The sequence below is a fragment of the Rhinolophus sinicus genome, chromosome 8 (assembly GCF_057876585.1).
Source record: "Rhinolophus sinicus isolate RSI-liver-muscle chromosome 8, RSI-T2T, whole genome shotgun sequence".
Taxonomy (NCBI): Eukaryota; Metazoa; Chordata; class Mammalia; order Chiroptera; family Rhinolophidae; genus Rhinolophus; species Rhinolophus sinicus.
The window spans coordinates 30,094,428-30,120,862 of NC_142508.1; the positions used below are offsets into that span (position 1 = coordinate 30,094,428).

The 26,435-nt window shown below is 35.2% G+C and overlaps 1 protein-coding gene across 2 annotated transcripts in view; it reads left to right on the top strand.

The window, feature by feature from the left end:
* TMEM168 (transmembrane protein 168) overlaps positions 1-26,435 on the top strand; it is a 50,535-nt gene that overhangs the window by 18,105 nt on the left and 5,995 nt on the right. For both annotated transcript variants that reach the window (XM_019714239.3, XM_019714240.3), the window contains 2 exons: positions 21,900-22,042; positions 24,062-24,336. In XM_019714239.3, coding sequence (XP_019569798.3) covers positions 21,900-22,042; positions 24,062-24,336 — 418 coding nt within the window. The remainder of the gene's footprint in view (positions 1-21,899; positions 22,043-24,061; positions 24,337-26,435) is intronic.

Below are 26,435 nucleotides of genomic sequence, written 5' to 3' on the forward strand. Positions count from 1 at the left end.
GGTACACCCATTCTTATGTTGCTCTTTCTGATGGAGTCAGAAAATTCTTGTAGAGTTCTTTCATTTCTTTTAACTCTCAAGTCTCTCTCTTCTTCCATCTGTGTCATTTCCAGATTTCTGTCTTCGATGTCACTAATTCTTTCCTCCATCTGGTCAACTCTACTACCTAAGCTTCCTATTTCATTCTTCATTTCTTTTATTGAGTTCTTACTCTCCAGAAATTCTATTTGGTTCTTTTTTAAAATTTCAATCTCTTTGGTAAAATATTCATTTTGTTCTTTGATTGTGTTTGTGAGGCATGGAACTGCCTGTCTGTGTTTTTTTGCATCTCATTTAGTTTGTTAAGAACAACAATCTTGAATTCCCTGTCATTTAAGTCACATATTTCCATGTCTTTAAGTTCCTTTTCTGGAGACTTTTCATTTTCTTTCTGAGCTGCCTTGTTACCTTGGTTATTCATGGCAATCAGTGAATTATTATTTCTCTTCTTAGGCATCCAGTGGAGTGGGTTCTGCAGCAGGTTAATAGGAAGAGGTCTTTCTTTTCCTTTCCAGCAGGTGTCGGTACAGTATTTTATTATCACTCTGACTACAGCCTTTTATTCTCTCTCACACTGTAGTGTTATATTTTCTCTGCACTGTCTGGCTTGTCACAGAATGGCGGTGGTTCCCTGTAAGTTGGGCTTCTCTGTGAGCAGGTCACCTGGATCACAGGGCACCGCCTCCATGAGGGGATGTGGAGAGCTTCTGAAGTTCCAGAGTTCTTCTTGCACCAGTTTCTGAGCCTGTGTTTCAGCGGCTCTTGTTTGCTCCTGCAGGGATCTGCCCAGATAGGTGGGGACAGGGACGGGGTGGGTTGTGAGAGGTGGCTGTGAACGATGGCGGCAACCACCAGCACAGCCAGTCCTGCACCCAGGGCTCCCTCCCTTTAGCCAGAACTAGTTTGGCTGTAGTTCTCAGGACTGCAAATAGTCTTTTCTTTTGATCTGACACTGCTACTGTTCTGCTTCTAGCACTGGACAGGTGGGGGTGGGCGAGCTCTGGGAGGGTAGGGAGGGGGCTGCTAGGCTCCATGCCTATGCCTTCCATTTTCTGCTTGGCATTGAGGACTGAAACCACTGTTTTCACCCTTCTTTCCTCAGTCTTTGCTCAGAGGTCTCTGCTGTGAGCATTGGATCCAGCGTGTTATATGCTGATCCCTCAGGCGGGACTGTGGGCCATAAGGGGAGTGCTAGCGGTCAAATTCTTCCCTCTCCTGAATCTGTGGTACCTCCGGAATGCAGGGAGCTCAGAGCTTCGAGCTCCAGTCTGCTCCTGCGTCCGCGTGGCCCACATCTCCGCACTTCCCACTTCCTTCCCTGCTCGTCCAGTTTCCCCATCTTTAGATGATTTTAGTTGTGTGTCTCTTAGTCTTACCTGTCTGCTACTCAGGGAATCCTTTGTGGAATTGTAGCTGTTCTATTTATTGCTAATTCCAGGGGAGATTTCAAGATGCTCTCCTCACTCCCCGAATTCTATGACGTAATCCATGTGCATTTGAAAAGAATCTAGTGTGCTGTTTTGGCTGAAAAATTCCGTAAGTATCTCTTACGGTCACCTGGTCTAATGTGTCATTTAAGGCGACTGTGTCTTTGTTGATTTTTTGTCTCAGTGATCTGTTCATTTGTGTGAGTGGGGTGTTAAAGTCCCCTGCTGTTATTGTTATACTGTCAGTCTTTTTGTTTATGCCCACTAATATTTTCTTTATGTACTTAGGTGTTTCTGTGTTGGGTGCATTGATGCTTACAAGTGTTACATCCTCTTGTGGATTGAGCCATTTATCATTATGTAGTGTCTTTCTTTGTCCTTTGTTGCGGTCTACTTTAATGTTTATTTTGTTGAACAAGAGTATTGTTATCCCAGCTTTTTTGTTTGTTTCCATTTGCATGTATTATCTTTTCCATCCCGTCACTGTCAGTCTGTGTGGGTCTTTTGAGTGAAGTCTCTTATAGGTAACACATACATGGGTCTTTTTTTTTCTTAATTGAGCCGCCCTAGGTCTTTTGATTAGAGCATTTAGTCCATTTTCATTTAAAATAATTTTCAATAGATATGTACTTTTGCCATTTTATTATCTGGTGGTTTTTGTAGTTCTCTGTTCCTTTTTTTCTTGATCTATTCTCTTGTGCATTGATGACTTTCTTTAGTGATGTTTTAATCACTATTTTTTGTGTACCTATTATACATTTTTGTTTTGCAATTACCTTGAGATTCATATATATACAAATCTGTTCTTGTATTAGTCTATTTTACATTGATGATTACTTAAGTTCGAATGCATTCAAATTCTAAAAGCCCTGCATTTTTATTCACCCTCAATGTTTGTTTTTGAATCATGTTTTCCATCTTCTGTGTGTATGTGTGTATCCAAAATTTGCTATTGTTGATACCCTTGATCTTATAGTAGTTTTTTCTTTTAATCTTCATACTAGCTTTATAATTGGTTGATCTACTGCTTTTATTAAATGTTTGCCTTTGTGAGATTTTTTTCCCCTGTATTTTCTTAGTTTTGAATGTTTTTTTCCCCACTTAAAGAAGTCCCTTTAGCATTTCTTTTCTTGTTGGTTTAGTGGTGACTAATTCCTTTAGCTTTTTCTTATCTGGGAAACTCTTTATCTTTTCAATTCTGAATGGTAACTATTTTGGGTAGAGTATTCCTAATTGTAGGTTTTTTCTTTTCATCATTTTGAATATATTGTGCCATTCTCTTGCCTCCAAAGTTTCTGCTTAAAAATCAGTTGATAGTCTTATGGGAGTTCCCTTATATGTAACCAGCTGCTTTTCTCTTGCTGCTCTTAAGATTCAAGCTTTATATTTAACATTTGGCATTTTAATTATGATATGTCTTAGTGTGGGCCTCTTTGGGTTTATCTTCTTTTTGAATTCTCTGAACTTCCTTGACTTGGTTGTCTTTTTTCCTTCACCAGGTTATGCAAGTTTTTGGCCATTATTTCTTCAAATAGGTCTTCTGTCTCTTTCTCTTCTCCTTTGGGACTCCCATGATACAAATATTGTTATGCTTGGTGATGTCCCTTAAATTATTCTCATTTAAAATTTTTTTTCTGTTCCAATGAGGTGATTTTCACTACCTTGTCTTCCAGATCTCTGATTTGATCTTTTGCATCATTTAACTTGCTTTTGATTTCTTCTAGGGTATTTTTCATTTCATTTATTGCATTCTTCATTTTTGATGTTTTTTTCAATGTTTTCTGTCTTAGTTGAAATTCTCATTGGTTTCATCCATTCTTCTCCCAAGTTCATTAAGCAGCCTTGTAACCTTTGTGTTGAACTCTTTTGTCTGTTAGATTGCTAGTCTCCATTTTGATTCGTTCTTTTTTCTGGGATTTTGTCCTATTTCCTTTGGAACATATTCCTTTGTTTCTTCATTTTGGCTTAGGAAAGGCTGCAGTGTGAGCCAAGGCCAGCCACTGGATATGGCTGGTCTGGAGCTGCTTGGGAGGGGCTCTAGCCTTGGAATGTGTGTTGGATGGACCAGGGTAGGATCTGAGTGGAATTCCAAGGAGAGGAGAATGGTGTTTGGTTAATGCAGAGTGACAGATTTTCCAACACACTGATGAAGGAAAGTGTAGCAAAAAGAATCTGTGACACCTTCCAGCAGTTCTTTGCCGGGATAAAGTTCCGACTGATTCCTGCTCCTGTGGCACCGGCCCTAAAGTTATTCAATTTAATTTCTCCATGTGTGACCCAGGCCCTTCTCAAACTGCTGCCTCCATGATAGATCTTGGAGTCAGGTGGGTTTGTGCAGCCCACCTGAAGAGCAGCATCTCAGTCTCCCATAGCTCTTTGTCTTCTTGGAAGTAATCCCTGCTGGTTTTCAAAACCAGATACTGTCGCTACTCCTTTTCCCAGCACAGGTCCTCCAGAGAGGCCCGTGTAGGGCTCAGATACCAAACTCCTTGGGGGACCACGCCAATGATTTCCCTCCTGTTTCTGAGTCACCGCACAATGGGTGTGGCACCTGAGCAAACTGTGTCTCTGTCCCTCTTACCCATTTCATTGTGACTTCTTTCCGTCCTTAGTTATAGGTATTCTGTTCTGCTAGTCTTCAGGTTCTCAGCAATAGTTGCAGAGAAGGTGCAATTATATTTAGTTGTAATTTTGGGATATTTATGTGAGAAGGTGAGCTTCAGATCTACCTACTCAGCCATCTTGACTGGCAGTCAGTCTGGTCTTGGTTTTATTACTCAGCTGTCGGCTTTTCTGAAATTTGAATAACTTACAATTTTCATAAGGATGAAAAAGAAGGAAAGTGTCTAGATACCCAAGGAAGCATATCCCATCTTGCTCTTGTATTTAGAGATTCTCTTTGAAATTTTCCTTTGAGATTTCATATGCTTTTCCTTGCCAACCACTGTCATTTGCAGATTTGGAGGTTTGATGCAAACTTTTTGTAGAAGCCCTTTGACCCAAACCAGAAAGACCAAAGTCACAATTGATTCTTCTATAGGGGAAGCAAATTATAATATAATCAGTATAATATAATATAACATAGTGTAATGTATAAATATAACTAATGTAATATAATTAATGTAATATAGTTAATATAATATAATGCATAAAATATAATTAATATAATATAAAACATAAATAAATATGGTAATACATAATACTGGGTCTTATATTAATTTTTGCTCCAAAAGATGTATTAGAGCTGATTGTCCCGCTAGATCTTATTTTCAGAGAAACAGTATTTCCTTCACCAGGTTAGGGAAGTTTTCTGTCATTTTTCCATTAAGTAGGTTTTCAATTCCTTGCTCTCTTCTCCTCTGGTACCCCTGTGATGCAAATGTTGCTACACTTGATGATTTCCCAGAGGTCCCTTAAAACTTTCCTGATTTTTTCTTTTATTCTTTTTTCTTTTTGCTGTTTTGACTGGGTGTTTTCTGCTACCTTAACTTCTAAATTGCTGATTCAATCCTCTGCTTCATCTAATTGTTGATCCCCGTAATGTATTCATTTCAGTTATTGTAGTCTTCGTTTTTGACTGGCTCTATTTTTGTTTTCTATGTCCATTTTTATGTTTTACTTTGTTAAACTTCTCACTGAGTTCATTGAGCATTGTTATAACCCGGTGTTTTGAACTCTCCATCTGATAGATTGCTTGTCTCCATTTTGGTTAGTTCTTTTTGTAGAGCTTTGTTCTGTTCTGTTATTTGGGACATGTTTCTTTGTCTCCCCATTTTAGCTGCCTCCCTGTGTTTGTTTGTATGTACTAGGTAGGGCTGCTATGTCTTCCAGTCTTAGTAGACTGGCCTGTGGCGTAGGTGGTGCAGTAGATGTCCTCTGGAGCCCAGTGGTGCAGTCTTTCTGGTCACCTAAGCCTTGCACTCCAGGTGTGTCCCTTGTGTGGGTTGTGTGTGCCCTCCTATTGTAGTTGAGCCTTGGTTGTTGTTTGGACATCAGGTGGAGTGATTGACCCTCAGGTTCATTGGTTGTGAGGACTGGCCAGGACTACAGTGGAGGAGCTGCTATGCAGGGGCTGATCCTACAGAGCATGTTTCGCTTTAGCAGGGCTCTGATGCCTGCCCAGACTGCCCTTTGGGTGTGTCACCTGTGGAGTCAGCTGAGTGGTACTCTGGCTTGGCCCAAAGCTGGCCACTGGGTGTGCTGGCTACAGAGCCTCCTGGCAGTGTCCCTGCCACAGGCCAAGTTTAGCTGCAGCCTGTGCCCTAGCTGGGGCCACCTGGCATGAGCCACAACAGCTTTTAAACTTTTTTTTTCCCCTAAATTTTAATGACGAGATAATTTTACCATTTTAACAACACTTACCGTTTATTAATTGTTTTCTATGTGTTATCCACAATTTTGTAATAAACTTTGTGTTTATTAATTTAATCATCATGACACTGAGATTGGTACCATTATCCCATTTTATAGATAAGGGACTTGCTTGTAAGATTCGGAAATTTGTTCAAGACGACCTAGCTGGTATGAATCCAGGCAATGTGCTTTACAGCCTTCACTCTTAACTACTTTACTTAGTTCCATGTATTTTTAGAGTTGAAAATGAGCATAGAGATTATTTAGTGTAACCTGTTTATTTTGCCCATGGTGAAAGTTAAGATTCAGTTGATGAATCGAGTTTGATTTCCTTATCAGTGTTGTTTCACCTTTATTAAGATTGCAGTCCCCCAAAGTTTCTATTTTTGCTACCTCTTGAGGCTACTAAGAAAAAAAATTTTTTTAATGCATTTACTAAGGCCTTAACTCTACACCAAAATTTCATATGTAATGGTAGTCATTTAGATGAAAAAGTAATAGTCATTTAGAGTTGTGTTATTTTGCTCATAATGACCTATTTCGATTTAAAAATGCTTTATTGCAAAATACAACTACCATTTTTTTGTGCTAGACATATTTCTAATCTATAGAATAAGCTAATACAAATAAGTATCCTGATTTTATAGATTCAGACTCAAAAGGTCAATTAATTTGTTCATGTAAACACAGATGATAAGTGGCTGAGCTAGGATTGAACCAGCGAGTCTAATTCCAAAGCTTGAGTCCTTTACACTACTACACCATGTTGGCTCTACAAAAAAATTACTTCACTTTAAAACTGTTAGCTTTCTTGATGTTCTTAAATATCCTAACTAAGCAAAATTTTGAAAGTTGCCCATTGTTTCTTAAGTATGGGTATCTCACATTAAAAAGCATAAAACCTCCATTTGTATTTTGCTTTATAAAAAAATTTGTATGTTCTGTGTCTTAGTTGGGCTTCATTTTCTTTAGACTTCTATGTATATTTTCCACATCTCATTTACTTGAGGTGACTCAGACAAAAAACTTGTAAGCAATTATTATATCTCTCATGTAAATGCCAGATTTTTAAAAATGAAATTCTGACATTAGTATCTGTATGTTGCATTGGTTTTCTTCCTATTTCCTGAGAATTTTTAATATATGAAAGCATTGACTATTTTGACCATGAGTTTGAAAGCCCAGCTGAATAGAGAACAAATTGCCAGTAACTACTTTTATGCAAAGAATATTACTTACAGTTGTTTACTAGTCTGCTATTGTGTTCAGTTTATATCTGCTTTGAAATTTGAACCAACTGTTAAAGTTTGGTAATGAGCGTGGTATGATTTGAAGAAGCAAAGAAAGAAAAATACCTACACTTACTTGTTTTTATCAAATAAATTGATCATATTTGTTATAGAGGGTTGTTTAAAAACTAAGGAGTCTCCCAAGTCACAAAATCACTTTTATGTTGAAGCTATAGTATAAAGGTTTGCAATCCTGTAACACTGAAGCTTTCTGAAAGTGGTGAGTAGGTGAGATGCCCCAAATTTATTCTGGCGCTCCTGCACATATTTGCTATCTGTTCAGTTAAGACTGTAATTTTTTTCTACTGTTTACTTCTGTTTGTTTTATTTTGATAATATAATGTTGTTCTTCAAAATAAACTAGTAGAAATATTTAATGATTTTTTCTGATAAATTTGCTTTTTAAAATTAATGAAAACATAACAATTTCAATTAATTTTCTGCTAAGATTATAAAGAGCAAGTAATAACAGATCGTCTGTTGTCTATGAATTATGATCATTAAACATCTGAATATCTGTTTATTTAGTCCTGTTGTGTTCTATATTGTCAGTGTTATATAATGGACATAAACATATTGAGTAATATTATTAATGAACATTTTAATTGGAACTTTAAACTATGACGCTTCCTGCTTGAGTCATCTGCAAATTGATTGGCAGTTGAACTTTATCATTTATGGAGTTCACTGCTAAATTATGAACTGTTTAATAATTTTTCTAATGGTAGAAACTATATTTGAATTTCACACTAAAAATCTTATTACTAGTAGCTTTATAGAATTCTTTAAGGTAATGCAGAAAAAGTCAGTTACAACCATTGGTATTCTATACACATGAATATTTAAAGAAAGGCCAGTCTCTAAACTTGACATATTTAAATAAATAGGGCCAAGCTTAAAATAAATATTTCTAGTCCTACTTTCAGGAACGGCAATTTTCGTTCTTTTTCCTGTAGGAAATACAAAAAAATGATAGAAAATTATTGTCTTAACTAAAGAAAAATGGTTTGACTAAACAAAATGAAAGTAAATGTTTTTTGATGGTACAACATTCTAATCTTTTGCCATTTACATGTCAAAATTATTTACCCATTCAAAGTAGAATGTCAGATTCCATAATCTTTACATATGCTTTTTCTTCAATGTGTATATTTTTTTCTCTATGTCGTGAAGTTTTCTAGTACCTCTTGATGTAGAAAGGCTATTTATGTACCTGAACTTCTCATCCTTGCTTCTAAAAATTATCCTGATTTTAGGATTAATGTGTGGGTTGTTTTTTTTTAAAGAGGATAGTGGCTCCTTGTAATTTTATTTTTAAAAAATCCTATAATTATCTCTGTGTAGCAAAATAAATAGACATGCTTATAACATTATTGAGCAGACCAATTCTATTTGGCCAGACATTTTTTTAAATATATGCTTTTAGGTAGCAATGCACCTTCCTTTAGAATCCTCATCACTATTTTTACTTCCACAGCTGCTTCATGTATCTGCTTTTCTGGCCTCCAAAGGCATTTGAATTTGTGATCCTCACTTTAAATTACAACATGGTGAATTATTTAGTTTCTTATATGCTGTGTTGATCAGAAATGTCCTTAGTTTTATACAGTTAAAGGTAGAAATAATAAAGTCATGTATTGGTCATGCTATTTAGTAATTTTTTTTTTTTTTTAGTAATTTTGTTGTATGAATGGCTGACATAATTTGAAAATAATCCTTTTATGTGAATAGGATGATCGAAGTGTTTTTATTATGATAGAGCAACATCTGAAATAGAAGGTATAGAAATTGAAAAGAAAGTAATGAAATATCAATACTTGTAGATAAAATGATTACAGTGGTACCTTGGTTTTCGAACATAATCTGTTCCGGAAGACCTAGTTCTGAAACGTTTGAAAACCGAGGCACGGTTTCCCACAGAAAGTAATGCAAAATGGATTAATCCGTTCCAGACCTTTAAAATCAACCCCTAAAATTGCAAATTTAGCATGAATTTTTCTATCTAATAATACCATAGATCCATAAAATTTACGGCGTTCGTAAACCGAAATGTTCGTCAGTGGAGACATTCGAAAACCGAGGTACCACTGTACCTGGAAAACCTAATAGTTAAGTGAAAAACCAATTCAAAATGCTGTTGTGAAAATTACTTTGCTTTTTTGAAGTTGTAAAAGATTGTTTTTGTTTACTGATAACAGTTATTAACCCACCAAATTGAAAACTGTGTAAATTTGTATGGACTTACATAATTTGTAATAAGAAGGTATAAAAGGTGATTGTAGTAAAAATGCATATATTTATTTTTTGTTTCATATTTTTATATTTTTATTTACCAAATTCGCCCTCTCTCTACCCCCTTGCCCTCTGGTAACCACCATTCTCTTGTCTCTATGAGTTTGATTTTGTTTGTTTTGCTAGTTTGTTTCTTTTTTGTTTTATTTCACATAAATGAAATCATACGGTTTTTGTCCTTTCGCAGCTGACTTATTTCACTTACTGTGATACCCTCAAGATCCATCCATGTGTCCCAAATGGCAATATTTCATCCTTTTTTATGGCTGGGTAATATTCCATTATATGTACACCTCATCTTCTTTATCCATCCATCCATCCATCAGTGGACACTTAGGAAGTTTCCTTCCATATGTTGGCTATTATAAATAATGCTGCAGTGAACATAGTGGTGCATATGTCTTTTTGAATTAGTGTTTTCATATTTGGATAAATACCCAGAAAAGGAATTCCTGAATTATATGGTAGCTCTATTCGTAAGGAACCTTTACACTGTTTTCCATAGTTGCTGTACCAATTTACAATCCCACCAGCAATGTAGGGGGTTTCCTTTTCTCCACATCTTTGCCAACACTTATGTCTTGTCATTTTGATAATAGCCATTCTGACAGGTGTGAGGTGATATCTCATTGTGCTTTCGATTTGCATTTCGCTAGTAGCTAGTGAAGTTGAACATCTTTTCATATGCCTCTTGGCCATCTGTATGTCTTCCTTGGAAAACTGTTAGATACTCTGCCCACTTTTTAATCAGATTATTTTATTGTTGTTGCTGCTATTGAGTTGTATGAATTCTTTATATATTTTGGATATTAACCCCTTATTGGAGGTGTTGTTTACAAATATCTTCTCCTATTTGGTTAGTTTCCTTTTTGTTTTGTTGGTGGTGGTTTTTGCTGTATAGAAGCTTTTTATTTTGTAGTCCCATCTGTTTATTTTTGCTTTTGTTTCTCTTGCCTTTGGAGTCAAATTAACAAAAACACCTCTGAGACCAATGTCCAAAAGCTTAGTCCCTACATTTTCTTTTATGTATTTTATTGTTTCAGGCCTTACATTCAAGTCTTTAATCCATCTTTCATTAATATTTGTATATGGTGTAAGATAGCAGTCTAGTTTCATTCTTTTGCGTATGGCTGTCCAGTTTTTTCAACACCATTTAGTGTAGGGACTTCCCTTTCTCCGTTGAATATTCTTGGACCCATTGTTGTAAATTAGTTGTCTGTATATGTGTGGGGTGTTTGTGGCGCCCCCAATTCTGTTCCATTGATCTACATGTCTCTTTTTCTGCCAATGTATCTTTTTCTGTTTTGATTACTGTAGCTTTGTAGTATAGTTTGAAATCAAGGAATGTGATATCACTGGCTTTCTTCTTTTGTTTCTGTAATACTTTGGCATTTCAGGACATTTTGTGTTTCCATACAAATTTGAGGATTTTTCTTCTTCTATTTGTGTGAAAAATGTCATTGGGATTTTGATATGGATTCCACTGAATCTAGATTGCTTTAGGTAATATGGACATTTTAACAAAGTTAATTCTTCCAATTGAGGATCATAGACTATTTTTCCGTGTCTTTGTGTCTTCAGTTTTTTTCATTAGTGTCTGGTAGTTTTCAGTGTACAGATCCTTTACTTCCTTTGTTAAGTTTATTCCTAGGTGTTCATTTTGTTGCAATTGTAAATGGAGTTATTTTCTTAATTTCTTTTTCTGATATTTTGGTATTCATATATAGAAACATAACAGATTTTTTTTATATTGATTTTGTATCCTGCAACATTACTGTATTTATTATTTGTAACAGATTTTTGGTGGAGTCTTTAGTGTTTTCTCATATAAAGTCATGTAATTTGCAAATAGTGACAAATTTATTTCTCCCTTTCCAATTTGGATATTTTTATTTCTTTTTCTTGCCTAATTGCTCTGGCTACGATTTCCAGTACTATGTTGAATAACAGTGCCAACAGTGGGTGTCATGTCTTCCTCTTGTTTCTGATCTTAGAAGAAAAGCTTTCAGTTTTTCACCATTGAGTATGATGTTAGCTAAGGGTTTGTCGTATATGGCCTTTATTATTTTAAGGTACTTTCCTCCTATACCCATTTTATTTAGAGTAATTATAAATGGATGATGTGTCTTGTCAAGTGCTTTTTCTGCATCTTTTGAGATGACTGTATGATTTTTTTATCTTTTGTTTTGTTAACGCGGTATGTCACATTGATTGAACCATACTTGCATCCCTGGAATGAATTCCACTTGATTTGGTGTATGATTCTTTTAATGTAGTGTTGTGTTCAATTTGTTAATATTTTGTTTAAGATTTTTGCATCTATTTTCCTCATAGTTATTGGCCTGTAATTTTGTTGTGATGTCCTTGACTGGTTTTGGTATCAAGATAATGTTGGCCTAGTAAAATGAATTAGGAAGTATTCATTCCTTTTCAATTTTTTGAAATAATTTGAGAAGGATAGTTGTTAAATCTTCTTTGAATGTTTGGTAGCATTCACCAGTGAAGCCATCTGGTCCTGGACTTTTGTTTTTTGGGAGGTTTTTGGTTACTGTTTCAATAGCCATACTAATAGTAATCTGTCTATTTAGGTTCTCCAGTTCTCCATGATTCAAATTTAGAAAGGTTCTGAGAATTTGTCTATTTCTTTGAGGTTGTCCAATTTGGTGGCATTTCATAATATTCTCAAATACTTCTTTGTATTCTGTGGTATCCCTTGTAACTTCTCTTTCATTACTGATTTTATTTATTTGAGTCTTCTCTCTGCTAGCCTTAGTGAGTCTAGCTGGAGGTATGTCAATTTTTTTTTTTATCTTTTCAAAGAACAATCCCTTCAGTCATTTTTTTCTATTTTCTTTTTATTTTCTATTTATTTTCTCTCTGATTATTATAATTTCCTTCTTTTTACTGACTTTGGTCTCATTTGTTTTTCTAGTTCTTTAAAGTGTAATGTTAGATCATTTATGCAAAATAGGCTTGTATTTCTATAAATGTCTCTCTTAGTACTGCTTTTGCTGCATCCCCCAAATTTTGATGGATTGTATTTTCATTTGTCTTTATGCATCTTTTGACTTCTTTTTTTACTTCTTCTTTGACCCAGTAGTTGTTCAGTAGCTTGTTTAATCTCCACATATTTGTGATTTTTCCAGCTCTCTTGTAGTTGATTTCTAGTTTCATACTGTTGTGTTTTGAATAGATGTTTGATAGACTTTATTCTTCTTAAATGTATTGAGACTTGTTTTGTATCCCAACATATGGTCAGCCCTTGACAGTGTTCCATGTGCACTTGAGAAGAGTGTGTATTCTGTCTTTAGGGACGGAAAGTTCTATAAATATTAAGGTTATCTGGTCTAATGTGTCATTGAAGGCCAATGTTTCCTAGTTGACTTTGTGTCAGGATGATCTTTCCATTGATGTAAGTGGGCTATTAAAGTCCCCTACTATTGTAAAAGTGTTTCTCCCTTTAGATATGTTAATAATTTCTTTGTGTGTTTTAGTGCTTCTAGGCTAAGTGCATATATATTAATAAATGTTATATCTTCTTGATGGATTGTACCCTTTATCATTATAAAATGTCCATCTTTGTCGCTTACCTTTTTTGTCTTGAAATATGTTTTTCATAAGTATGGCTATAGCTGCTTTTCTGTGGATACCATTTGCTTGTGGTATCATCTTCCATCCCTTCACTTTGATGCAGTGTTTGTCTTTGGAGCTGAGATGGGTCTCCTGAAGGCATAGTATATGTAGGTCTTGTTTTTTAATCCATCCAGTTATCCTGTGCCTTTTGATTGGTGAGTTTAGTCCATTTACCTTTAGAGTGACTTTGAAATATGAGAATTTATTACAGCAATTTTATCTTTTGTTTTCTGGTTGCTGTGTATATCTCCATTGTTTCTTTTCCCTTGTGTTTTTGTCTGCTATTTTAGATTGATGGTTTTCTATGTTGTTTTTCTGTTTCCTCTTTTTTTATGTTTCGTGTCTCAGCTCTAGATTTTTGTTTTGTGTTTATCTTGAGGTTTATATAAAATGTCTCAGATAAAAGTCCTTTTTCTTGTGATAGCATCTTATCTTCATTTGGCTATATAAGTTCAGTTTTTTTCCTTTTCCTCTTTTTTTTTTTGTTGTCACAAATTGTCCCTTTTTATGTTGGGTGTTTGTTACCAGATTGCAATAGTTATAGCTATTTTTAATGCTTTTTTCCTTGTAACCTTTGCATTATAATAGTTTATTACCCTATTCTGAAATAGAGTTGCAATTTCCTGCTTCTGTCTGTCACTTTACTCAAAGTTGTATACTTTTATCTTTTTGTTTCAGGTAGAAGAACTAATTTAAACATCTCTTGTAATGCAGGTCTTATGTTGGTAAATTCTCTCAGCTTTTATTTGTCTTAGAAAGCTTTTATTTCTCTTTCATTTCTAAAGGATAACTTTGCTGGATATGTTATTCTTGGCTGCTGCTTTTGCTCTTTGAATATATCATTCCACTCTCTCCTGGCCTGTATGGTTTCTACTGAGAAATAGAAAAATTTAATGATAAATTTAACTGGGTTTCCTTTGTAGATTACAGTCTTCTTTTCCCTGGCTGCCTTGAGACTCTTTCTTTATCATTAACTTTTGAAAGCTTTAATATAAGGTGTCTTAGAGAAGGTCTTTTTGCGTTGAGATAATTCGGTGTTCTGTTAGCTTCTTGTATTCAAATATCCAGCTCTTTCCCTAATATTGGGAAGTTCTCATCAATTATTGCTTTGAATAGGCTCTCCATTCCCTTCTCTCTCTCTCTTCTCCTTCTGGGATACCCTTATCCCATTATTCTTAATGTTGCTCTTTCTAATGGAGTCACAAAATTTTCATAGCGTTCTTTTAGTTGTATTTTTTTAACTCTTCTCTCTTCTTTCACCTGAATCATTTGTGGATTTCTATCTTCCAGCTTGCTAATTCCGTCCCATCTGGTCTGCTCTATTTCCAGTGCTTCCTAATACATTGTTCATCTCAATTATTGAGTTCTTCAATCCAGGTTTGTTTGAATCTTTTTTATAGTTTCAGTGGCTTTGGTAAAGTACTCCTTTTGTTCATTTATTTTATTCCTGAGCCCATTGGACTGGCTTTCTAAGTTTTCTTGTATCTCATTGAGTTTCTTCATAACTGCAGCCTTGAATTCTCTGTCATTTAAATCAGTCATCCAAGATGTTGAGTTTGATTTCTGGAAACTTGTCATTTTTTTTCCTTGCGTTACCATGTTACCTTGGTTTGTTCATGGGACTTGATGGATTATTCCTCTGACTGTGTATTTCAGGTAGTGAACTTTTTTCTTGCATAGATACCTCTTTTTTACCTTGTTTTCTTAATACTGTGATAACTTTATTATTATTTTTTTATGAGTTTCAGGTGTACAAAACAATGTAATAGACATTTACACCTCTCACAAAGTAATAATAACCCCCCTCCCTCAATCTACTACTTCTCTGACATCATATATATAGGTACCATTTTGATATTAACAAATCAACAGGTTTATTATTGGAGGTCTTTCTTTTGTCTCCCAGAATATGGTGCTATAGTGCAAGTTTGTATTTTATCTGCACTAATTGTGCCTCTGGTGTTGTGATAGTGGGGGTAGCTGTGGTTATGGAAATTGACACCTGGGTGACCAGGTTTGTGGGTGTTGCTGCTGTGTCATGATCCCCTAGGTCTCATGGCACTACCACCACTATAGAGGGATGAAGCAGGTAGTGGGGAACTGGGTTCATGAGCCCTCAGCATGGCTCCTTTGTTCCTTATGGCTGCTGTAGCCTGGGGAACATAGACACTTCTCTGCTGCTCCTGTCAGTCTTCACGGCAGTGATGGAGGAGGACGCCAGATTCTATAGCAGCGATGCTGCTTCAGGCTCCCCTCCCCTCCACTGGGCACAGTGCAGGGCCACACCACACCTCCTCCATCACTCCCACCTGAGCTAGGGCTTGGCGGGCACTGAACTGTGTCTGTGTGCTCTCTCCCTATCCTTCCCTTGTCCTGCCTCCCTGATGTGTTACAGTATGCACCTTTAGATGTGCCAATTTATGGATCACTTAGGCATGTTTGTATGTTGGACAGGGGAACCTTTGTTGTATTATAGACCTCTGACTTGTAAATTTAAGACATGTTGCTGACATCATTCTGAAAATGTATTTTTAATACCATTTTGGTGGAAAATGATATGTAAATATACAAAAATCAACATTATGGAAATCAATAATAATAAAAAATAATGGAAATGATTTCATTTATAGAAATGATTCCATTCATAGAAGAAACATGAAATGCTTAGAAATGAGGTTTAAAGAAACTTATGAAATTTTTGTCAAGAAATACTATAAAACTCCACTGATGGTGATAAAAGAAGACCCGAAGTAATGGAAAAATATACCATACTTTCTGGGAGAAAAAGAGTTAAGACTGTGCCTCGCAGACATTTGTTAGTATAGAGGAGACAGTTTTCAGAGCTGAGCTGCACTTCTGGTGCTGTCAAGAGCAGCCAAAATGAAAGCTCAGAACCTTCAGAGGTGGGATCGCTGGTAAATTGCCTCTCATTTTAAGATGACACACTGAAGGAGAAAACTTGCATCCTGATCTTGTGTCCTGTTATGCTCCAACCTGGATTAACTGGTCAAACCTCGATTAAGATATATAGAGTGATAATGCCACTAGTTCCCTGGAACAAACAAAAGTTCTCTTGGAGAAGGTATTATTATCCTAGGCCTGAAATTATCTATATGATAATTTTTTTTAACATACAGTGATCAGTTCATAAATATAATCAGGTATATACACACATGGCCTCAAGAGAATCAGAATCAACAGAAAAGAGAGGAACCAAAATGTGTTGAGATACTGTAATTATCAAACAGAGAATACTATCATACTTACTAAGTTGATAATAAAAGCAAAATATTACATGATGGTAGGAAGTTAGAAACTATACAAAAGTGACAAGGCAGACTTGAGAAAGAACTAAACAAGTTTTAGAATCAGAAAATAAAGTGTCTGAAATAAATTCAGTGTATAGTCTTAACAGATTAGGTAAAGCTGAAGTGAGCATTAGTGTACTGGAAGGTATAGTTCACAAGAAGAAGCACAAAAGAGGAAAGAAATAGGGAAAATACTATACAGAAGAAAAGGGTAAAACTCAGAGGATACACTAAAAAGATTTCATCTGTGTTTTATTGGAGTCCCAGAAAGAAGGAAATACAGGCCAAAGGAAATATTTGAAAGGATACACCAATAGACCAGTGGAACAGAAGAGAGTACAAAAGAGATCCCTGAATAATTGATTCACGACAAAGTAATGTGGAATGGTTGATATTTTTAATAACGGAAAATTGGGTGTTCATATAGAAAAAATGAAATTGGACCATTATCATAAAGGCCAATGACATTTTTTACCTAAATGTGAAGGGCAAAAACAATAAGTCCTTTAGAGGATAATGTTAAACATCTTATTAACCTTTGGGTGGAGGAAGATTTATTTAATAAGACATAAATGACTACATTACATTTAAGAACGTACATTAAGCAAAAAACAGCATTAATGGAGTCACAGGGGGGAAAGGTACATGCATACCTCAGAGGTAATTGCGGGTTTGGTTCCAGACGATTGCGATAAAGTGAATACCACAATAAAGTGGGTCACATGAATTTTTGTTTTCCTAGTGCATATGAAAGTTATGTTTATACTATAGTGTAGTCTATTGAGTATATGATAGCATTATGTCTCATAAAGTAATGTATGTACCTTAATTTAAAAGTAATTTATTGCTTAAAAAAAAAAAAAAAAAAGGCTAACCATCCTCTGAGCCTTCATATCTTGCTGGTGGAGGGTAGGCCTCAACATTGATGGCTGCTGACTGATCAGGGTGGTAGTTGCTGAAGGTTGGGTGGCTGTGGCAATTTCTTAAAATAAGACACTGAAGTTTGCCGCACTGATTGACTTCCTTTCACAAATGATTTCTCTGTAGCATGCGATGCTGTTTGAAAGCATTTTACTCATAGTACTTCTTTCTTTTTTTTTTTCCCTCTTCTTCCACCTCCCCCCCTCCACTCCAGTTCAAGCTGTTGTTTCTCAGTCTAGTTGTGTAGGACACAGCTCCCTGGCCTATGCTGGTGGTATTATGAACCTTGCGCTCCCCCTAGCTGAGGTCGCTCACGACCGGCTGCCAGCCACTCATGGCAGCCCACGGTAGCCTGTGGCAGCATACAGCAGCCCACGCTGACCTCTGGCTTATCACGGCAGCCCAGCTCCAGGGAGAGCTGTTGTTCACAATCTTAGCTGTAAAGGGTGGAGCTCACTGGCCCATGTGGGAATCGAACCAGCGACCTCGGCATTAGGAGCACGGTGCTCCAACCACCTGAGCCACCGGGCCTGCCCCAGTACAACTCCTGTCAAAATCGGAGTCAATCCTCTCAAACCCATCTAAGTTTGTATAATATTCTAAACTCTGTTGTCGTCTCAACAATCTTCACGGCATCTTCACCAGGAGTAGATTCCATCTCAAAAACCACTTTCTTTGCTCATCTGTAAGAAGCAGTTTCTCATTCATTCAAGTTTTGTCATGAGATTGCAGCAATTTGAGTCACATCTACAGGCTCCACTTTTATTCTAGCTCTCTATCTCCACAACTTCAGTGACTTCCTCTACTGAAGTCATGAACCCTTCAACTTGCCCTAGGAGGGTTGGAATCAGCTTCTTCTAAACTCCTGTTAATGTTGCTATTTTCACCTCTTCCCGTGAATCACAATTGTTCATGGTGGCATCTAGAATGGTGAATCCTTTCCAGAAGGTTTTCAATTGACTTTGCCCAGATCCTTCAGGGGAATCACTGTCTATAGCAGTTACAGCCTTAGAAAAGGTATTTCTGTGCTGGTAGAATTGGAAAGCCACGTGCAAAAGAATGAAATTGGACTGCTATCTGTCACCATGTACAAAAATTAATTCAAAATGGATCAAAGACTGAAGCATAAGACCTGAAACAATAAATTGCATAGAAGAAAACATAGGTCCTAAACTTATGGACCTTGGGTTCAAAGAGCATTTCATGAATTTGACTCCAAGGTAAGTAAAAGCTAAAATAAATGAATGGGGTTATATCAAACTTAAAAGCTTCTGCACAGCAAAAGAAACCATCAACAAAATAAAGAGGCAACCAACTGAATGGGAAAAGATTTTTGCAAACAGTGCCTCCGATAAAAGGCTAATATCCGAAATATATAAGGAACTCATGCAACTCAACAACAAAAAAACAACCCAATTGAAAAATGGGCAGAGGACCTGCAGAGACATTTCTCCAGAGGACATACAAATGGCCAATAGACATATGAAAAAATGCTCAACATCACTAATCATCAGTGAAATGCAAACAAAAACCATAATGAGATACCACCTCACCCCAGTCAGAATGGCTATTGTCAACAAGACAAATAGTAACAAGTGTTGGAAGAGTCTGTGGAGAAAAAGAAATCCTCATACAATGTTGGTGGGAATGCAGATTGGCACAGCCGCTATGGAAGGCAGTGTGGAGGTTCCTCAAAAAAATTAAGAATAACCATGTGACCCAGCAATCCCTCTCCTGGGTATCTACCCAAAAAATCGGAAAACATCCATAAAGGCATATGTGGTTCAGTGTTCATTGCAGCTTTATTTATGGTGGCCAAGACATGGAAACAACCAGTGTCCTTCAATAGATGAATAGATAAAGAAGATGTGGTATATATACGCAATGGAATACTATTCTGCCATAAGAAAAGATGAAATAGTATCATTTGCAACAACATGGATGGATCTTGAGATTATAATGCTTAGCGAAATAAGTCAGACAGAAAAAGTCAAGAACCATATGATTTCTCTGATGTGGTATCTAAAACAGAAAACAACAAAAGAACAAGACAAACAAATGAAGAAACAAAAACTCATAGACATAGATAGTAGTTTAGGGGTTACCAGAGGGTAAGGGAGGAGGGGGTTGGTAGATGAGGTTAAAGGGGATTAAATATATGGTGATGGAAAGAGAACTGACTCTGGGTGGTGAACACACAATGTGATATAGATGATGGATTACAGAATTGTACACCTGAAATCTACATAACTTTACTTACAATTGCCATGCCAATAAACTTTAATTTAAAAAAAATTTTTTTTTCTTTTAAGAACTTTTTTGCATCCACATCTTGGCTGTTTGGAACAAGAGGTCCAGCTTTGGCCTCTCTCAGCTTTCAACATAACCTTCCTCACTAAGCTTAGTGATTTCTAGCTTTTGATTTAAAATGAGACAGACATACAACTCTTCCTTTTACTTGAATACCTGGAGGCCATTGTAGAGTTATTAACTGGCCTAATTTCAGTATTGTGTCTCAGAGAATAGGAGGCCCTAGAAGAGGAAGAGAGGGCAAGTCAGAACACACAAAACATATCGATTAGGTTCACCGACTTATATGGGCATGGTTTGGTGGTACCCCAAAACAATTACAATAGTAACCTCAAAGACAACTGATCACAGATCACCATAACAAACATAATAATAATGAAACAGCTTGAAATATTGCGAGAATTACCTAATTGTGACACAGACATATGAAGTGAGCAGATGCTGTTAGAAAAATGGTGCCAACAGACTAGCTGAAACGGAAGTTGTAACAAACCTTCAATCTGTAACCAACAAAAGATTCTATCTAAAATATGTTGAGAGCAAACAGAGCTGTAAATCAATAATAAAAAGGTAGCCCATGGAAAATTGGGCAAAATATTTAACACCACCAAAGATTAAACCCAAATGATCAAGGGTATGTAACCTAATTAATCAAAAAATTAAATACTTGTTCTGGTTTTATCATAATGGAAAATTAAGAGGACTCTAAAGAGCAATAATAGGTAATCAGCTAATTAAGATTTTATATGCAGGATAGGAACGCTATTTGGTGTTCACAAATGATTTTTAGAGCTATGTTGATAGGTTTACAATATATTAAAAAGTTTACAGAACATATATATCATCCCACTTTGGTAAAAAATATATAAATATATATTTGTGAACATATAGTGCATGAACTCTGGAAACATTTTACAAAGTTAATACCTGTGCATGGATGATGGTACTTGGAATGATTTTATTCACATATCTTTTTCACTTATTTGTATTTTCTGATGTTTCTAAATTGGGTATGTATTGTATTATTTATGTAATTGATAATAGAATGTATCAAAAATAGGGCATTATATCCATTTTTCTGTTATGGGGTCAACTTTCTGTTTTTTATTAAAACCTGATCAAATTAACTACTTTGTAGTATTAGAAAAATGTGTATTCATGCACTTAGGCCCATGACTGTGCAGATTGTGCAGCAGCAACACTGAATGTACAATAGTATCAGTGTGGTAAAGACATAGATCAGGACTGAGTAACTATCATCCTTCCATTTTCTTTTCATTTAAATGGATCCTTTAATATTTTTTTTAAGATTTTTTTTTTTTAATTGGGGAAGGGGAACAGGACTTTATTGGGGAACAGTGTGTACTTCCAGGCCTTTTTTCCAAGTCAAATTGTTGTCCTTTCAATCTTAGTTGTGGAGGGCGCAGCTCAGCTCCAGGTCCAGTTGCCTTTGTTAGTTGCAGGGGGCGCAGCCCACAATCCCTTGTGGGACTCGAGGAATTGAACTGGCAACCTTGTGGTTGAGAGCCCACTGGCCCATGTGGAATTCGAACCGGCAGCCTTCGTAGTTAGGAGCACGGAGCTCCAATTGCCTGAGCCACCAGGCCAGCCCCCAAGGGTCCTTTAATTTTTTCTGTTCCTTTATTGCAATTACTACCTAATCTTGTCTCCTTTTAATATTTCCTATGCCTCCCATTTTCCATTCTGCTTTTATGATACTTAAATGCCTTTTACTTTTTTTTTTTAATTTTGTCTGTGGAGAGTCTAAACCTTGTCAAAGGAAAACTGTATTCTAAGCTTTAAATAAATAGAATTCATTTTGATGGAATTCATTTTGATCGCTTTAGAATCTTAAATTTTCTCTAAGATTTTATTCTCTTTATTTCTGGACTTTTCAAAGGGAAAACGCTTTTTAAAATATCTTTTCTGATAAAGTAAATGAGTGTGTTATTTGAAAAATGATTTAGGGAATGAGTTTTAACAGGAAAGGATTTCTTTTCTGGCTTTTTCTCAGCCATATCAAGAGTGGTTATGTTTTTGTTTTGTTTTTTAGTTTGAGTGGGGTGTTATCTGAAAAATTTTAAAAATATGCACTGTATTTGTTTTACGACAACTTCCAAGAAACTTAGAGATCATTGTTCATCCATATATTCTTGTTTGCTTCAACTTATAATTGCTTTTAGGTCATTAATTGTCGTTTTTATTGTTTTTGGAATTAGGGCCAAAAATGTAAGTAAATATGCATGTATGTAAATATATACACTGATGTACACACTTAAATGCAGTGACACACACTGTGTAAACAGGATGCTTTAAATTTCTTTCAGCCAACAAATGGAATCTTCTTGAGCATGTTTCTGATTGTTTTGCCATTGGAATCCATGGCTCATGGGCTCTTCCATGAATTGGGTAACTGTTTAGGAGGAACATCTGTTGGATATGCTATTGTGATTCCCACCAACTTCTGCAGGTACAGTAATCTAGTATATAGTAATTAGTAATATCTTCTTGATTCAACATTTTCTTAATATTTGTATGATTATAAAATGTGATAGCTCAGTTTTTCAAAACTATATTTTTGAAATAATACTGTTGCTTTTTTTTTATTATTAATCCAAATGTTTAAAAGCCCTTCACTCTGAATAATAATATAATCTTCAGGGTTCAATTTAAATATATATATATATATATTTTTTTGATAAATGTGATTAGTTTGTATTTTAGCTAGAAATCAGGAAATAATGAATTTTCTAAGGAAACAGCCTACCCTTTCTTTAGAAAGGGGTATCTTATTTAAGAAAACATCCCATGAAATACTGTGGTGATACGCGTATATAATAGAATGTACACTGGACCTGAGAGTCCTACATTCTACTTCTGTGTTACCTTAGGCAACTCATAGCCTCTCTGAACCTCAGTATCTTTATCTAAAATGCAAATGACATGCATGGCCAGTTAGCTCAGTTGGTTAGGGCATGGTGCTAATAACACTAAGGTTGCCGGTTCGATCCCTGCATGCGCCACTGTGAGCTGCGCCCTCCTTAAGAAAAATAGAAATAAGTAAAATAAAATGCAAATGACAATACCTAGTCTGCCATCTCAGAGAAGTGTTAGAAAGAGCTAATGAGAATATGAATATAAAAATACTACCCACTGGAAAATGTTATACAAATATCAGGAATTCAGAAGATTGGCAATGCAAATATATATTTGATTGCAGTTTTATTCCAAGATAATTCTTGACTCCCAGTATGTGGCAGATCTGTCTCAATCTGTAAATATTGCCACATTTAAATTTTTCTTTTATATAGTTAAGTACCTTTGAAATAGAAAAAAATGAGTTATTTGCCGTTAATGAATTCTGATGACCAAGTATTCAGCATACTTTCCTTCGGGTGGGGGGGACTTGAAATGAAAAAGTTTTTATCTGATTTCAAATATTTGACATAAAACCCCCAAATAGACTATTTGTATTAAATATTTTCCTCCATGTTAAAGTCTTAATAAAAAGCTGAAGATTCTCATTAGAAGTAAGATAAATAGATTTAGAAGGGTCCCATAAAGTAAGATGTGACAACTCTACAGAAAGATATGTGGAAAAAGTAATCTGCAGTTAGATTGTTATTCCATTATGATTTTTATTTATACATTTCTTATTTTACTTTTTTGTGATTATTAAATGTTACAAATATGGAACAAAATTTTTATTCTTTTAATGAAAACAAAGTGTTATTGGAATACTATTGATAGATAACACATGAAGCAAAATGTAAAGTTTTCAAAATTCCTTTCCTGGATAGGAGTGATGATTTTTTTTTCCCCTTTCAATATCGATAGTATTTTGATTCTGCTAGTTGTAGGACGTGATTTGTCATCTTTACTAGAGTACCATTTTACATTTCTTCCAGGATCAGATCTAAGTCTTCAATTAGTATTCAGTAGTATATGGAATGGATCTAGATTTTAATAATTGTTTTTAAGTGCCATTTACTCAGGTAATTTCTTTTATAATTTATGTACTTTAGCTTAGTAAAACTGGAACATAACTTTATAAAGGTAGTTCTTCCAATATAAAATTAAGTGTATAATTTAAAATATTGCTTCCATATTTTACTAAATTTTTTATAATACACTTTTGGGGTAAAGTTAGTATAATTTTGCTTTTAAAATGTCTTGGTCAGTACATATTATTTGGTGAAAAGATGAATAAAGAATGAAGAGTGTAGTGTACATTTGGAGGTACTATTCTCCCAGCTCTCAGTTTGGTGATTGATTTATTTACAAGAAATATAATTTCTAGAAACTAGGCTTTGAGTTTTGAAAGTTTAGTTCTTAGCACTAAAGGAATTTTAGAAAAGATTATTTTTTTAAAATCCTGCCATTTAGCAACTATTATGATTCTTAGATAATTAATTATAAATAAAGGATTAAAATGTGACATAGCATGAATACGTCTTGAAAACCAAAATCATCTTTTTTTCTCCTTCAGTCCTGATGGTCAGCCAACACTTCTTCCACCAGAACATGTACAGGAGTTAAATTTGAGGTCTACTGGCATGCTCAATGCTATTCAAAGATTTTTTGCGTATCATATGATTGAGCCCTATGGCTGTGACTACTCCACAAGTGGACTATCTTTTGATACTCTCCATTCCAAACTGAAAGCTTTCCTTGAACTTCGGACTATGGATGGACCCAGACACGATACATATGTTTTATATTACAGTGGGCACACCCATGGTACAGGAGAGTGGGCTCTTGCAGGTAAAGTCACCTCTGGCAATTTCACAATGGTGAAAATACACCTAGTATGGCAATCTGTCCTTCACACCGAAATGTTAAATTTCCAGAATTCTCAATTTTGCACTATACAGTTTACCAAGTATATGTATGACTCTTTTTATTTTCTCTAGCATACCTGTTTAGTAATCTCCAAAGGTTTTGAGAATTATGTCATATATTTATTGGAAGGAAAAAATCTATTTGATCTGAGACTTATAATCAGTTTCCTTTAAAGTATTTTCAGAATTATTAAATATAGTAACATTTTTCAAAAGCTAATGAACTTACTTGACTAGTACTTTTAAGTCTTTAAATATTATGGATGCTAACTTTAGTAGTCCTTCACATGTACAGTTTTATTTATGTTAGAAAGCTCACCAAAATTTTAAACAGCAGGCAGTGTGATATGATGGGAGAAGCACCGGGGTCAGGAGACTTTGGCTTTGGGCCTCATTTGCCCCAATAGTGTTATTTTAGGCAAGTTATTTAACCTCTGGCTTTGGTTCTCTCATCTATAAAGTGAGGGGGTTGCATTAAATCTTCCTGCCCAGAGAGAAATGAGATCTCTATAGTACTGTATATGTAAATTTGTTTGTTGGTCTTGCCAACTACAATAGGCACCCTGTAAAGTCAAGGGCTTTGTTTTATGATTTATTTGCTTATCATCTAAAACACAGCCTGGCACTTCGTAGGGGATCCTTAAATAACTGATAGATGGATGAAATCATTGAATGAATCATGATTCAAAAGATAATTTTCTTGTTTTAGATTAGAAATAATTCATTTAGGTTATAAATAAAAGGATTACAGAAGGACAGAGGCGGAACTGCCAATACAGAACTCCAGAAGGAAGACAACAAACACGAAGTTAAAGTAGAAATTATTTTAAACCACCATGGTCTCAGTAATTTCATGCCAAATTTATAACCAGGTTTTATCAGAAAGAAAAATGTTCTTGTTATTTTTTGCTTTTGGAAATAAATACTGAATAATCAGCGGCTATCTGGTAGTAATGGCAAACTAACATTGGGCACATTTGAAGCACAGCTACTGTGCTTGGTACTTTCTACACACTAAATTCAATATTCACTTGAAATCCTTTGAGGTAAATACTATCACCTCTATCGTCTGCATTTTTCAAAGGATGAAATGAAAGCTGAAAGTGGTTACGTAACTTATCTATTGGTCATACTACCAAGAAGTAAGGAAGCCATGATGGAAGCTCAGATCTGCCTGACTGCTAAAGTGTGTTTTTCTTTATGTACCATGTTGCCACCAAAGGCAAAAAACATGAAGGTGGAGAAATGGCATATTCTGGTGAAGTACATATTTTTGTTAGCATGGTGCACCCATTTTCAAAATACTAGAATATAGAAGAAACTTGTCAATATTAAACTACTTGAATATAATTTATAAAATTACTTGACCTAACTTTTTAATAACTCAATATAGAAAACAACTTTTTAACTTTTATGGCTACTTCAATTCCAGGTAAATGTAGCATTTTGTGTACTTCAGACCACAAAAAGAGAAAAACTTTTAGTCAAAAAATCTTTACAGACATAGACTTTCATACCTAAAAGCAGAGATTCATTATTGAAAATTTACTGAAATGCTTATAATAATAAACTCTCCCCAGATGAAATGGGGGGAAGGCATAATTTTCGTTGTCATGCATAAATCTTTAGTTATTTTTAGGTATTACAGGAAAGTAATTTTAAAAGTAAGCTTGTTGTGTTGTTTACATGAGGGATTTATTAATATACACATTTTTGAAAAAGTTTGCATTTATCTTAAATCTTAAAATTTATTTCAAGTATTTTTTAAAATATGGCTTTGGAAATAAATTCTAGATGTTCTGTTTACTAATATTTATATTAGCGTTGTCTTGTCCTAGGAAAAGTAGTCACCATGATAAATGCATAATTTGTGAAGACTTAAAAACTTTAAAATAGGGTTATATTTTAGGTAAATGTTTAGCAGTTACATTCTAGAACGGTATCTTTACGTTTTTTTTCATGTCACCAGTAAATCGACCATTATGGAATTCTCTATCAGCCAACAAGATTTGTTCCTGTATG